Consider the following 15,412-nt stretch of genomic DNA (forward strand, 5'->3'; position numbering starts at 1 on the left):
TGGGATAAGAACCAGTACCTAGAGATTTGTTAAAAATGAACAGTATTGGTTTCGTAAGAACACAAACACATTTCTTTAGGAAGAATGCAGGAATCCCATCTGGTCCAGCGCAGAGCTTATTCTTAGAGGAAGTAATAATCTCATAAACATTCTGCGTTGACAGAGTTAAATTACTCAGACAAATTGATTTATCAAAATCAAAAGATGGTATGTCATTGACTTGCTCATCCGAATAGACGGATGAAAAGTATTCTTCAAACATATCTGCAGTATCCGAGATATTCATACTAATCCTGTTATTGTATGTCATTCTGGAGGGAAGGCTAAAACCAGTTCTTTTATTTCGAATATATGACCAGAAATACCTCGGATTGCTAGCGAGATTCATTTCCACCTTATTAATATATTGTTGGTAGCACAACTCTCTTAAGTACTCACATTGATGTCTCAAAAATACAAATTGCTGTTGACCACTAATTTTAAACTTTTTGTGAATTTGTTTCTTTCTTATGATCAAACTGCGAAGCTCTGAGGAAAACCAACATGGAAAGGAAGAACTTTTGTACCTCTTTAGAGGAATAAACCTTTCCATTGAGGAGTAGATCACATTATAGAAAATTGAAACTATGACATCAATAGATGTCTCTCCCAAAAACAATTGATTCCAGTCTATACCAGCAAGACAATCGTTAGTTGCTATGTAATCTCCCTTACCAAAATCATAAAAATATTCCTCATATATCATATCATCAGAATTTTCTGCACAACAAAGGTCAAAACTAATTGCTGTATGGTGCAAGCTATTAAAAATCTTGTCTATTGCACGTTTGACACTAATTAAATCTGAGCTACTAAATACAAGATCCAAGGCAACCCCGTTGGTATTTAAAACCTCATTTACCTGACAAAAGTTATAGAAGCTAAAGCAGTTGGCCAGAGAAAGCACAGACTCTCTGTCATTCTCCAGACAACCACCAAACCAAGATCATCATTCTCCCATCTAGCATGTGGTAAATTATAATCACCTGCCAAGACAAACAAACTACTTGAATATCTACTATATACATGTTCAACGGATTCACAATGGCTTAAATAGGCTTGAAGTGGAGATGGAGATGGTATATAAATGCAACCAACAACAAAGCTTTGATTGTCAATTGTAAAAGTCAAATAGATCTGATAAATATCCACATCAACAAGTGGGATACCAATTCTATGTGTACTAAACTCTTTTTAGCCGCAATCAATACACCACCTCCACGAGCCTTGGTAGTATTTGTACCCATTTGACGATCATATAAATCATAGTTTGGTACTCCAATTTCAGCATCTGAATATTCAGATGTTAACCAAGTCGCTGCAATCATAACAGTATCATAGCAGCAGCAACTAAGTGCCTGCTGAAAATCTTTTATTTTAGTTCTCATACCACCTGTATTAGCATAATACAGGTGGTATGTAGATGAATAAGCATTTGTTTATAGTTGAATTTAATAAATTGGGATTTATCCACATTAAGCAGTAGGTTATTATTATTATTAAACCAATTTTCAAGTAGTGATAAGGTGCTGAAGCTTTTTTGGGACATATTTTCTTCATTCTTAGTGTTAACATTCACATCATCTGCAAAACTGTTGATATTAGAAGCATTGAATCTACAGTCCAATTTAAAAAAGCTGTTTACCACTGGTTGCAGATTAAATGTTTTTATAATTTTACTTTTGAATAATAATTTTAACTTGTGTTAGATATTTAGAATATTTATTTTAAATTTTGTTATTTTGTTTATATAAGTATATTGCCTCTATGAATTCTAGATAAGAAAAATTAATGTACCCCATGGGAGCTAGATCCTCCTTTGTATGACGTTGCTTTGTCGTCCTGTATACGATTTTGTTGGCAAATAAAGGATATTATTATTATTATTATTATTATTATTATTAAAACTGAACAGAGTCGCTCACAACCTCTGGTAACTCATTGGTGTAAATAATATAAAGTAAAGGACCAAGTATGGAGCCCTGTGGCACTCCCCAATATACCCCGTCCACCCCCGACCAATAGCCTGAATCAGCAATATACTGACTACGCCCAGTCAAGTAAGAGCCAAGCAATCGCAAAGCAACCCCACGCACTCCACACCTCTCCAATTTTTCCTGCAGAAGACTGTGATCGACCCTGTAAAATGCCTTTGATAGTTCAAGCATCATAGCAACTGTTGATCTTTTTTTCCTAAATCCATTTTGAAAATCTGAGATCAACTTTTCTGTTTCAAAGAAATTTAGCAATTGTTCATATATAACTTTTTCAAAAATTTTTACTAAAATTGTTTAACAAAGCAATGGGTTTATAGTTTTTTATTTCTTTTACATCCCAATCTTGTAAATTGCTATTATTTTTGCAATTTTAAGATAAATTTAAGATAAATTAGATTAAATCTAATAAATAAATTTTGTTAAATCCATTATAAATATCTGCATCAATAGGTAATATCGACAAAAAATAAAACTCATACTGCTTGCTATCCCATATACATGTACATAGTGGCATATACTTGACAGTTCATGTCGTCCAGTTACTCATACATGGTTTTTATGTAGTTTATTTTAACTTTGCATGGTCTTATTATTCTGAAAAAGGTCTATTCAGTTTTTAAAAAATTTAATCAAATTAGTCACCTTTAAAAATAAGAAAATTTAAGAATCAAATGAATTAATTTCTGACCGAAAAACCGAAGTCTGATAAAACTTAATGATTTCTAATTTTTGGATTAATATAGATAATATTTAAATATATTACACCAAATAGTTATAATTTCAATTTCTTAATTAGGCAAAACCAAGAAAAAAATTTGGCAGTGTAGCATTGAGAAGTATCATCATTTCTTTTTAAACCAGCTGATTTTAATCAGGTTTTATAAATATTTGACTGCTGTCATAATGCTACTGAGATTGATTTTATCTCCCCAAAATGCATAAGAAGTACTCAAAAATTAAATTATTTGATACGAACTGTTTATCTAAGTTAATTTTTTTATTATTAAAGTCATCATTGATAATATTTTAAACACTAAACAAACAAATACAGATAAATAGATCAATTGGCGATAATATTATTCAGCCTACAAAGTCTATTGTTTGAAATTTAATTTATATCCTTAGTCCAAATTTATGAGGTATAGGTCACAGTCAAATGTCCTGCTAAGGTCACAGAGATGGTATGTCTGAAGTGATCTCAAAGCGATCAACTATGTCACTTAGAAGTTTCATTACAGCCTGGATAGTAAATTGACCAGATCTGTTAACTATTTTATTGTTCAGTTCATATATATCAGCCGCAGATAAATGTTTAAGGTTATTAGTAGTAGTTTTGATCTATATTGTGGGGTTCAGACGAAAAGGAAGAAGTACAATTTCGCATTTGATTTTACATACAATTTTAAAATGATTATTAGTGAACGGGGAGAAGTTTTGAATAAATTTGTCAGCTATAGTTAAGAAAAAAATATTAAAGTCATTATTAAAAATTAAAATTACTATTTCTTTTTGCCTTCAAGTGGATAATTTTAGTCTTATTTACACAGGCATTTTGTTACTTTAATAAACTTTCTATATTTTTTTTAAACAAGTTATAGACTAAACAGCACTGATATGTACCAAAGACGTATTACGTACTATGGACATATATAGGACATCCATTGCAGGACTGTATGTCATGTGTACGTAATAGAACATTTATAAAAATTTAATAAATATTTATTATAAAAAATAAAAAAAAAAACATGTATATCTATCTATGACGCAGAAAAAACAAATTGAGAAACTTACATATAAAAAAATATTTTAGATCAAATCTACGGTTGTTGTTTGTTTTTTTCAGAGTTCAGAGATATTTGGGGATATATCAAAAATATTTCTATTTCACTTAGTGGATAATTTTTCAGCAGTCTATATAAGCTACACAGATACTTTGATAATTTAATTACTTTTCTATATTCTCTTTTAAACGAGTTATACGCACAGGTACTAAGGTTGAGCTCCAAGTTTTATCATTAAACTATACAATAGGTGCTTTCTGATCCCTTGAAAATCTACTTTTTATTGGAAAGATTTTTGCTATATTTTTAGTTTAAAGTTATGTTTTGTACATTTAAGTATGAATATAGTTAATACTAAACTATATTAGACAAAATACTTGTAATTTTAACTTCTTAATAAGGCGAAACTAAGAAAAAAATGTTTGCAGTGTATCACTAACAAGTATCATTAATTCTTTTTGAATCAGCTGACTTTAATCAGACTTTATAAACATTTGACTGCTGACATAAAGCTATTGACCTTGCTTTTGCTATGAAATGCAAGAAAAGTACTTAAGAAATTAAACTATTTGATATGATCTTACTGTTTATCTAATCTGCTTTTTTTAATGGCCAAAGTGATTATTGATAATATTCTGATAAGTCCCAATTAAGTATTAAACAATACAGAAAAATATATCAAGATAATATATCCAGGCTACAAAGTCTATTGTTTGAAATTTAATTAATTAGCCTAAATTTATGAGGTAGAGGTCAAGTGGACAATATTTTAGACGTATATTTTTAGAACTTATATCACTTTATGCAATTATAGAGGCAATTTTTTATAAACACCATATAAGATTTTCTATAGAACCGGATGTGTTCGGCTTAAAATCTATTTATAATGTAATAAAATGTTAATTAATCCATAATATTCCAGTGGGTTTGCTAGAAGTTATATGAACACACAATAGACAAGTAAAAGAAAATATATGAGAAAATAGTAATTAAAATTAAAGCCAACTGTTTTTATATGCACTTCTATGTTATTAAGTCCTAAAACACTTTCATAGCAAAAAACTAGATTCGCCTTTATTTTCACATGCTAGGATGCCCACTTAACTTGTTTTTATCAAAATGTTCGTGGTCTTAACACTAAAACCGAGACTTTTTTTCTTGCTGCCATTGCTCAGGATTTTCACAATATATGCATCACCAAGACATGGTTGAGGCCAGAGATATCTAGTGTGAAATATTTCCAAAGACATGATGTTCACCGGTCGGACCGAAAATTTGAATCCGTTATTGCCACACGTGGTGGCGGAGTTCTTTGTGGAGTTTCTAAAAACATTGTGTCTGAAAAAATTAGTTTGAATTTTGTAACAGTATTGCGCCCTCTATCGATGTTGTTGGCTGTAAATTTACTATTAGGTTACAGATATTTTACATGATTGTTTTGTACGTCCGACCATCTATCACATCGGTAATTTTCGATAAATTTCTGGATCAGTTTACACTGTTAATATCAAAGCTAAACCATAATGTAATAATAGCGGGCGATTTTAACGTATCTGATTTCTCTATTAACTCACCTACAGGTAATCATGTTAGTCAAAAGTCTATTGCTGTGAATAATTTTGCTAACACTTTTAATCTTGTTCAGTGTAATCACATCCTAAACTATAATAACAGACTATTGGATCTTGTTTTATCTAACTTCACCTGTACTGTTTCGCGTAGTGACGTGCCTTTTGTCTTGGAGGATTTGCATCACCCTGCACTGGAAATTGATTTTACTGTCTCAGGCCAACGTGTCCATAATTTTCAGCTTAATAACAACTTATCTCATTCTTTTAATTTTAGAAAGGCCAACTTCCATCTCCTTTATGACTCGATCCTTGACTGGTCTACTGTGTATTTATCCTCTAACGTTAATGATGCATGTGGAGCCCTATATGATATATTGAATGGCATATTTGCCGCACATATTCCTCTTAAGCAGCAACGTAAAAGAAGATTTCCAAATTATTATTCTCGAGAATTGATTAAGAACATTTATAGGAAAGAAAGGCTTTCAAGGACTTTAAAATGTACAATTCTCCATTCTTTCAAAATAAATTCCATTCTCTTAGATGCCTTATCGAACTACAAATATGCAATGAATATAAGTTGTATATATCAAACACCGAAAGGAATATTTCTTTGGACCCATATAGCTTTTGGAATTTTATTGGTTCTAAGAAGGCTGGCACCAGGATTCCTGGTATGATGAAGCTACCCGATGACGTGGTAATTAAAGACCCACAAAACATAGTTGATGCTTTTGCACTGTTATTTGGTGAGGCATTTATACAATCAAATTTCATTAACCATTCGTCGACGTCTGATAATGTGCCCCACTTTGACATTTCCTACGTTGATGCTACCCAGATTATTTTGGCTAGTAAAAAACTCAAAAATAGTTAACATCTGGTGTAGACGGTGTGCCTAGCTTCTTGGTTAAAGATTGCATTGGTGTCCTGGCTGATCCGCTGACCTACATTTTCAACTTAATATTGTCAACAGAACAAATTCCTGAAATTTGGAAGACTGCTAAAATAATACCTATTTTAAAAGCTGGGGACTCTGATCAAATCGTGAACTACAGGCCAATCTCATTACTCTGAAACTTCTCAAACATTTTCGAAATTATCCTGAATCGGTCGCTATTTAGTCACGCAAAAGAATTCATCTCTGTAGACCAGCATGGATTTTTTAGCGGGCGATCTTGTGTTACTAACTTATCCTGTCTGTCTAGCCACATCTGTGAATCACTTGATGTTAATACTCAAGTCGATGTTATTTATACCGACTTCCAAAAAGCCTTTGATCGGATAGATCACTATATTTTGCTACATAAATTAACTCAGTATGGTTTTTCAGGGAGATTATTTAATTTATTTCATTCCTACTTGATTGGTAGATCTCAATATGTTGAATATGAGGGCTTTAAATCGAAACTTTTTAAGTAACGTCGGGTGTGCCACAGGGCTCAAATCTGGGTCCGCTACTGTTTAGTTTTTTTTATAAATGACTTGATTGAGTCACTCACTTGTCATAGGCTGGCTTTTGCCGATGATTTGAAACTATATTTAAATGTATATGGTTTGGAGGATTTTGTTTTTCTTCAGAACTGTCTAAATACATTGGAGGTATGGTGCGCTGTTAACAGGTTAGGCTTGAATGCGGCTAAATATAGTGTCGTCAGTTACTCTAGATCAAAAACACCCTTAAATTTTAATTACTTTATTAATGATACTATTTTGAGTAGATTAGAGCAAATTACTGATCTTGGTATCACCTTTGACTCTGAATTTACATTCGTTCCACACTTCAACAACATAGTCAAATCAGCCCTGAGAAGGCTTGGGTTCATAATTAGAAGTTCTCAGAGTTTTACTTTGGAATCTACATTAAGACTGCTTTTCTGTTGCTTTGTGAGATCAAAACTGGAGTTTGGCTGCATTATATCAATTATATGGAACCCGCTCTATCAGAATCACGTTGGTCTCCTTGAATCTGTTCAGCGTAGATTTGCTAAGTTTTTGGCCTTCAGGCAGGATGGCATATATCCGGTAAGAGGGTTTGATCATCGGCAACTATTGGAACGCTTCAATCTACATCCATTACATCTCAGAAGAATGATCTTCTCTGCAAAATTCCTGCATGGGTTACTGAATGGATTCATTGATAGTCCTGTACTTCTTTCTGGTGTACGTTTCATCGTGCCTAGGCTTAATGCTAGACATCCCCTAACATTCTTTCTGCCAAGGCCTCATACTAACATCCTGTTGAAATCGCCACTATATACAATATGCGCTATATTTAATCGGAACTGTCACATGTGCGATATAAATTTCTCTCCGGTTCATGTGATTGTCGATATCTTGGTGGATCATTACTCTTGGGATTAAGACCCATGTGTTTAGGTTATAGTTAGTAGGTATATTGCAGTTAATTTAATTTAATTTTGTTGAATATGTGATTATCTTGTTAAAATTTTATAATTGGGTTTTTTAATATTGTATTAATAGTTATTTGTTCTTATTTTTTAGATAACTTTTGAGATTGTGACTTTACTTTACTTTTTTTCTTTTCTTTTCATTCTTTTAGGTTTGTTTGTGTGTTTTTTTAAACTATATTTTTCATTGTTTTGCAACTGTTTCCTGTTATTGGGCAAGTTGCCTGTTGGAAATAAAGGCTTATTATTATTATTATTATTATTATTATTATTATTATTATTATTATTATTATTATTATTATTATTATTATTATTATTATTATTATTATTATTATTATTTTTATTATTATTATTATTATTATTATTATTATTATTATTATTATTATTATTATTATTATTATTATTATTATTATTATTATTATTATTATTATTATAACCAACATCATGATAAAAATCTATTGCTTTGTTCACTTGTCCTCGAAAGTTAACATGAAGTAATGCTGTGAACTGAGTAATGAAAAGTTGAGGAAATTTGGAAATATAATATAAATTAAATAATTAAGGAATTATAAATTATAAACATATCTTTTTTCTCATCTCTTGGGATTTGGTTGGGTAGGAACCATCTTTTTTCTTAATTGATTCAATCAACATATTTTTTCCTGAGAAGGAAGTTTGCGCCAGTTAGGAATGTTGTTAACTTTTCCACCTCACAGAACTTTTTCTTTATTACATTTCTCTCCTGCTATCCTCATTACCACCCCACTTTAGCTCGCCTTAAAGTTTTATTTTATAGTTGACTCAGTTGGGTCAATAAGTTCTTTTTTTCCTGCTTCATACCTGCAATTTTGAAATTTATATTTGTCATCAAATCAACTTTAGATTGGATATGCTCCAATCTTTGTACATTTTTTCATATGAAAGTTCTTGTTATCAACTAATGATTGATTGATTTGACATTTTTTGCTTTGATTTTTCCCGGAATTATTTTTTATTGTTCTACTAATTTTTTTTACATTTTTTTTTAGAGGAGAAAACAATCTTAAAAAATGTTAGTGGGAAGCTTAGATCTGGAGAACTTACCGCTATTATGGGGCCCTCTGGAGCTGGAAAGTCTACTCTACTCAATATCTTGACCGGATACAAGTAAGCTTATATTATTTATTATATTTTGATTTTATTTCTTTATGTAATAATTCTGGCTTTATTACAGCTTAACAAGATTATACAATTTTTTCATAAATACAAGATAGCTGCAAAGTGCCAGAATTTATACTACATAACAAATATCATTTTGAAATACGCACAATATAGGTACATTATATAAAATAGTACAATCAAGAATGATTACAAACTCTTCTTACTACTTCTAAAAGATACATAGAACTCATATTTGTTGCACATTAAATTAAAACAACTTTTATTGTGGAAATTGGGGTATAGAAACCATAATTGGTTCTGAGTTGTATATAAACATAGAATCATTTCTTAAATGAAATGGATAATTAATTGATAGCAATTAATCAATCCATTTATAAATTTGAATAAAATCATGAAATCTTGCTGTCTTCTGCATCAGAGTTGAAATGTCAAAATGCATTCTGTAGGAGTAATATTTGAAAAACTCTTCCTGCACTTTTACCATTTTTGATATGAACATTATTAAGATTACACACTTTAGAACAAAACTTAAGACAATGGAGAACATAATGTAATATAATGTGTTGGGCCAGACCCAGGGTGGCCCTTTGCACTGCGACCATTGTTGATCTATTGTGCTTCCCCTGTCCCTATCTATTCAATACGTTCGCGAAAATATTGAATAGATAACGATAATAAACTATAAATAAAATATGATTGTTGGATTTGTTAAAAGTGGACTGTTTATTGGGTTTCTTTTGACCCTGCTAACGCTAACTAATAAAAGAAAGGCAACTACACGTTAAAATTACTGGTTTATATTAATAAGGCTTCTTAATATTAGGTACAATACATTGATACGTTTCGTTTTACGAGATATACAAAGGGAACAGAAAAATGGAAGTACAACAACACGACGATTTCTCTCGCAATACTGCCTCGTAGTTGTTGACAACGCTCAAGCAGATGGAAAGGTGTGCTTCCCAGAAATTGTCGATGATAGAGCGCGGTTGCTTTTTGAATAGAAATTAAATTATTTAAATTAGACAGCTAAGGAATGCTAAAAAATTAAACTCGGGCCAAATTTTTATAATAATAATAATATTAATACGTTTATTAGTTACCAAAATAATACATTAATTTGTAACATTTGGGTATTTTAAAATTAAACTTACGTGAGTATTGACAATGCAATTCATTCAGCGAGCTCCACCATGTATACAGCAAGAGATTGAGAGTACCATGAAACAAAAATGTTTACGATTTACTGTACTGACCCATCTAATAAAGATTAAGTTTACTCACTGGAGAATCTCTTTCCCCTTGATTCAGTCATGAGGGCCCTCTATAACTCACAAGACCAACTCGAAGGGACGGCGCGCTCAGAGGGCATCCCTGTCGATTGCTACACAATCAACCACAACCTGGTAATACCTCGTTAAACAGCGACAAACTCTGGTATACCATAGAACTCTAGCCATGGACTTATACAACAACAATATAAAATATTACTCACATGTCGACATGATTAACCTGTGCACAAACAATCACAACCATTCTAATATCCACCTAGTGGACAAACACCACCACACCTGGTCAACTATGACCACTCTATAAACATGGCTCTTTATAGTATTTAGTAGTATTTTTTTTATTAATAATAATATACATACAATGCATTATTACAAGTCAAGTCACTTACTTACAAATAAGGATAAAAGATAAAATACAAATTAACAAGTTTTGCCCAAAAGCAGATAAAATATAACATCTAATCACAATATTTGCACTAAACTTAAAACACTTAACATACATTCTTATTAAGACAATATTAACATATAAGATTAAAATTAAAATTGGGATGAGAAGTACTCCTCAAATGAGTAGAATGCACCCCTCAAAAGATGCATTTTTATTTGTTTTTTAAACTGCGGAAGGCTAAGAGATTTAATGTTTGTTGGAAGACAATTATAAAATTTTGGTGCAAAGTATCTGGTTCCATTTCTTGATCTCTCAAGCCGGCTAAACTCAGGCACTAGCTCATTACAATTCCTAGTTTCATAATTATGAAAATGTAGGTGATGATAATTATGAAAATGAAAATGATCCAGATTTTGGTGAACACGCAACAGGCACTGCATAATGTACACGGACGGCAAAGTTAATATTTTAAGCTTCCGAAAAGATTCCCTACAGTCATCTCGGTAACCCTGACCAGTCACAATACGAATACACTTTCTCTGCAGCCCAAATACTTTATCTATATGGCAGGAATGACCCCATGTCAGTATGGCATAAGTTAGCTGTGAGTGAAAACTACTATGATATGCTGTAAGTAAGACCTGCAAGGAAGTAATTCCCGCTAGATTTCTAAAGAGGAATAACAGACTGGACAGTTTACTAGACAGTTTGACTATATGTTGTTCCCAAGTCAATCCTGGATCAAGGTGAACACCAAGAAACTTAGCCTCATCTGAACAGCTTCCAAAAGCAGGATGCTCAGTCAATATATTGTGCCGCAAAGTAAAATTAAGTGTTTGTGACTTTGAACTATTGAGAGAAAGACGATTTGCCAAGAACCATTGAAAGAGGTTATTCTCTGGGGTCTGGAGATCTAAATTAATGATATTTGAAGGGTGATAACTTTGATAGTAAGTTGTGTCGTCAGCAAACAGAACAGTGCTAACAGAGCCCCCCTGTGAAAAGGCCAGATCATTTATGTAGATAAGAAATAGTATGGGTCCCAAGACAGACCCCTGTGGAACTCCATATTTCAAAGGCTTAATATCAGACTTATTCTGATTAAAGACAACAAACTGAACTCTATTCGACAGGTATGACTCAAGCATCTTAATTGCTTCCCGGTGAAAATTGTAAGCCGAAGTGCTAGTACTCACTGCCTCTTTTACTTTTCTGGGTCTCTCTCAATCTCTTTTTATATTATTATTTATGTTTACGGTATAGATTTTCAAGGATGTAAGATAATTCTCGGGCGATTGAGACACTTTTAAACGAATACAGGGTGTTTATAAAATATCCGTTTATTAAATATATTAAATTACTTTAGGATATTTTACACATTATAAATTATATTTATTTTACATAAGTGCTAAAACTAATTAATTTATGGTAACTAACAGGCCATTAATTCAGACTTCCAAGACCATTTAATAAAATAGTGCCTGTATTCTGTTAAAGCCTAGGTATTGGCTAGCAAATACTGCAGACTACATAGTAATAATAATAAATTACATCACATAATCAACATTAAGTCGTAAAGAAGAGCTCGACGCAAAAGAAAAAACATCAATATCGGAAGGATAGAGAAAGGATCTCTCCCACACTCTCCAACCTATAAAGAGACTCAAATGATGTATTCAGGTTGGTATTGAAGGTTATTTAACAAACAAGAAAAAAACACACACCGAATCCGACATCAGAGCTGTATTTGACTTAGAAAGTGCCGCTTCATTCTGAGCTTAAAAGTTTGTTCGGAGGAAGCAAACTGGCTAATCTTAAATTTATTTATATAATGAGTAATCGAATACGAAAAAGACCTCCTAAATAATTCTTTATTTTGCGACGGTTAGAGTGAAGATCCTTCCGTTGCACATCCGTACGAATTTTTACTTTTTTTAATAAATATGGGGGTGTTTTAAATTTAAGAATTTTATAAAAAAAAACAGAGTGTATGTAAATCTCGTCGGTAGTGCATGTTCAACCAGCTTGCTTCACTTAACTTATGAGCCTTAGACAACAGTTTTGAAGCTTCTGAATTATATCTGCATCAGAATAATAAGGTTAAACAAAAGTTTAATGGTGATAAAACCAACGAATCACATAGCAATTTGCCTGAGAGTAAATATAGACTTCAGAGCAGAATATCCTTCTTAACCTAAAAGTGACATATTCTTTAAATCTTAGTTTATTATAGTAATAAGCCCTAAATTTTTAGCAAATGTTTTAAACGATATAGTATTATTGATTAAACGCAAATTTAAATTCTCCAAGATTTAGGCTCGGTGATTATCGCTACAGAAAAGAATGGCAATTGATGACCTCAGAACTTTTGAACGAAAAGTAAACCTGCGTGTCATCTGCATAGCAATGATGTTTGCAGTGTGTTAGATTATTAGTGATTTGTGATGTATATAGGGTATATAATAACGGGCCCATAACGCTACTTTGAGGCACTCACAATGTTACAGCAAATACATCAGATACTGTACCATCAAGTATAACCATTTGCTTATGATTATATTATATTAAAAAGATGCGACCAATGCTAAAGCTGAATTATCAAATCCAATATATTCCAATGTACCCAATAATATCTCATGGTTTACCATGTCAAAAGCCTTTGTGAAGTCTAGGAGTACCATAACCGTAGCCTGATTATTGTCAAGGTCTTAAATATATCGTCACGTAATTGTGACAGAGCAGTGGCACAACTAAAACCTCTACAGAATCCAGATTGATTTTCGGGTAACAGATTGTTTTGGTTTAAATATTCCAATATTTGGCTTTCCGTAATCTTCTCTAGTACCTTTGAGAATACTGGAAGAATAGATATAGAAAAAATTTGATTAAATTAGGTTGGATTTTTTATTTTAGGGAAAGGTATGACATTGGCTTCTTTCCATTGACTAGGGAAATAGCTTTTTTCCAAACAGACAATATAGCATAATAAGATTTAAATTTAGATGGTCAGCCCCAAATGCTTTACTTTTTATTTTGTTTAAGATACTTACAGCGGTATTTTGTGTTATTAACTTAAATTGAAACTCGTTTAATGTAATTCTGTGTTCTATAAAGAACCTGATAAACTCATCATCTGGACTATTGGCATTGTTACTGTTTATGCTGTTGAAAAATTTATTTAATTCATCCACATTTTGTAAGGATATAGGCAATTGTTTATTTTTTTTAGGTCTTCCAGGCAGGACAGTTCTCAAATCTGTAGGTCAAATAGGCTTTTTTCTGCTCTAATTGCACTGGTAGTAAGATTGCGGTATTGCTTATAACTATCCCAGTCTGCTTATTCTTTCAAGTTTCTAAATTTATTTAAAGTCCTGTTACGAATCCTCTATATAAGTATAATAATGGGAGTAATCCAAGGACTATAAGATTTATTTTTACCAGACGGTCTTCAAAGGTGCGTGCAAATTCAAAACCTGAAATACAGATTGAACCAAAAAATCTACCTTGCCATTTACATCTTTTATATTATACATCAAAATGCCAAGGAATAGACATCATATCGATCTGAAATTGGCTAAGCTGTGCAAGTATACAACTAATGCCAACATTATTCTTTATCATCAGAAATATCGTAGTCTATACAGAAAGACGATAAAAGCAGCAAAGGTTAAATATTATAGTGACCGCTTGAATGTGTCCTCAAATAGGCAGAGTGAATGTTGGTCAATTATAAATGACTTCAGGCATTCTCACAAGAAAGTTTCAGAACCAGAAGTAAGACCAAATAGTTTAAATGATTATTACTGTAATATTCCTCATTTATTGCTCTAGGATGTGAATACTAATATTGATCCTTTGCATTATATTCAACAAGTGTCAGTTCAAAATTCTTTTTTCTTTTATCCTGTTAGCCTTACTGACGTTGAAGATGCAATTAAAAGCTTAAAAAACCATAAATCAGCTGGAGCTGATGGAATATCATCAAAATTACTACTCCTTTTGCCTGACTCAGCATTGAGTAGCTTCTGCCATAAACAATTCCTTTCATAATGGCATCTTTCCAACATGTTTGAAAGAGGCAGTGGTTATCCCTCTTTATAAGGGTGGAAATTTGAGTGAGCCTTGTAATTTCCGTCCAATTTCTATATTATCTACCCTCTCCAAGATAGTTGAAAAACTTGCAAAAATCAGAATTTTGTCATTTTTCCAACATAATTGCATTTTATCTGCAAATCAGTTTGGATTTCAAACGGGAAAAGGGACTCATGACGCTGTTTTTTGGAGAGGGTCTATGAGTCCGCGGCGGCAGTGTTTTGCGATCCAAGGCATTTGATTGTGTAGAACATGGAATACTGCTGTCTAAGCTCAATAATTATGGCTTTAGGGGTGTGGCATTGCAATGGCTGGAATCCTATCTGTCTAATCGTACCCAAAGAGTTACAGTATCTGGATGTTTATCCGATTCCAGATCCCTTAAAACTGGAGTACCTCAGGGTTCAGTGTTAGGACCACTATTATTTTTGCTCTATGTAAATGATTTGGGTTCATTAAAACTGCAGGGCAAAGTGGTTCATTTTGCTGATGATACCACCATTTTATGGAATCATAGACATTCTGATAATGTTAGAGCCTAGGTTTTTAAGGATCTTAAGATTTTATCGGAGTGGTGTGCTGCAAACAGGCTTGTATTTAATGTGGGCAAAACCTTTATTATGGGATTTTAGTGTGACGTTCAGGGCCTTATGTTTAGTGAAAACTCCCCATTGCAATAC

General features: G+C 32.2%; 1 protein-coding gene across 3 annotated transcripts in view; it reads left to right on the top strand.

The window, feature by feature from the left end:
- Nucleotides 1-15,412, top strand: part of LOC126744568 (ATP-binding cassette sub-family G member 4) — a 217,662-nt gene that overhangs the window by 75,316 nt on the left and 126,934 nt on the right. For all 3 annotated transcript variants that reach the window (XM_050452029.1, XM_050452030.1, XM_050452028.1), the window contains one exon: nt 8,828-8,945. In XM_050452029.1, the coding sequence (XP_050307986.1) occupies nt 8,828-8,945 (118 nt within the window). The remainder of the gene's footprint in view (nt 1-8,827; nt 8,946-15,412) is intronic.

This window comes from Anthonomus grandis, chromosome 14, assembly GCF_022605725.1.
Source record: "Anthonomus grandis grandis chromosome 14, icAntGran1.3, whole genome shotgun sequence".
NCBI classification, from domain to species: domain Eukaryota; kingdom Metazoa; phylum Arthropoda; class Insecta; order Coleoptera; family Curculionidae; genus Anthonomus; species Anthonomus grandis.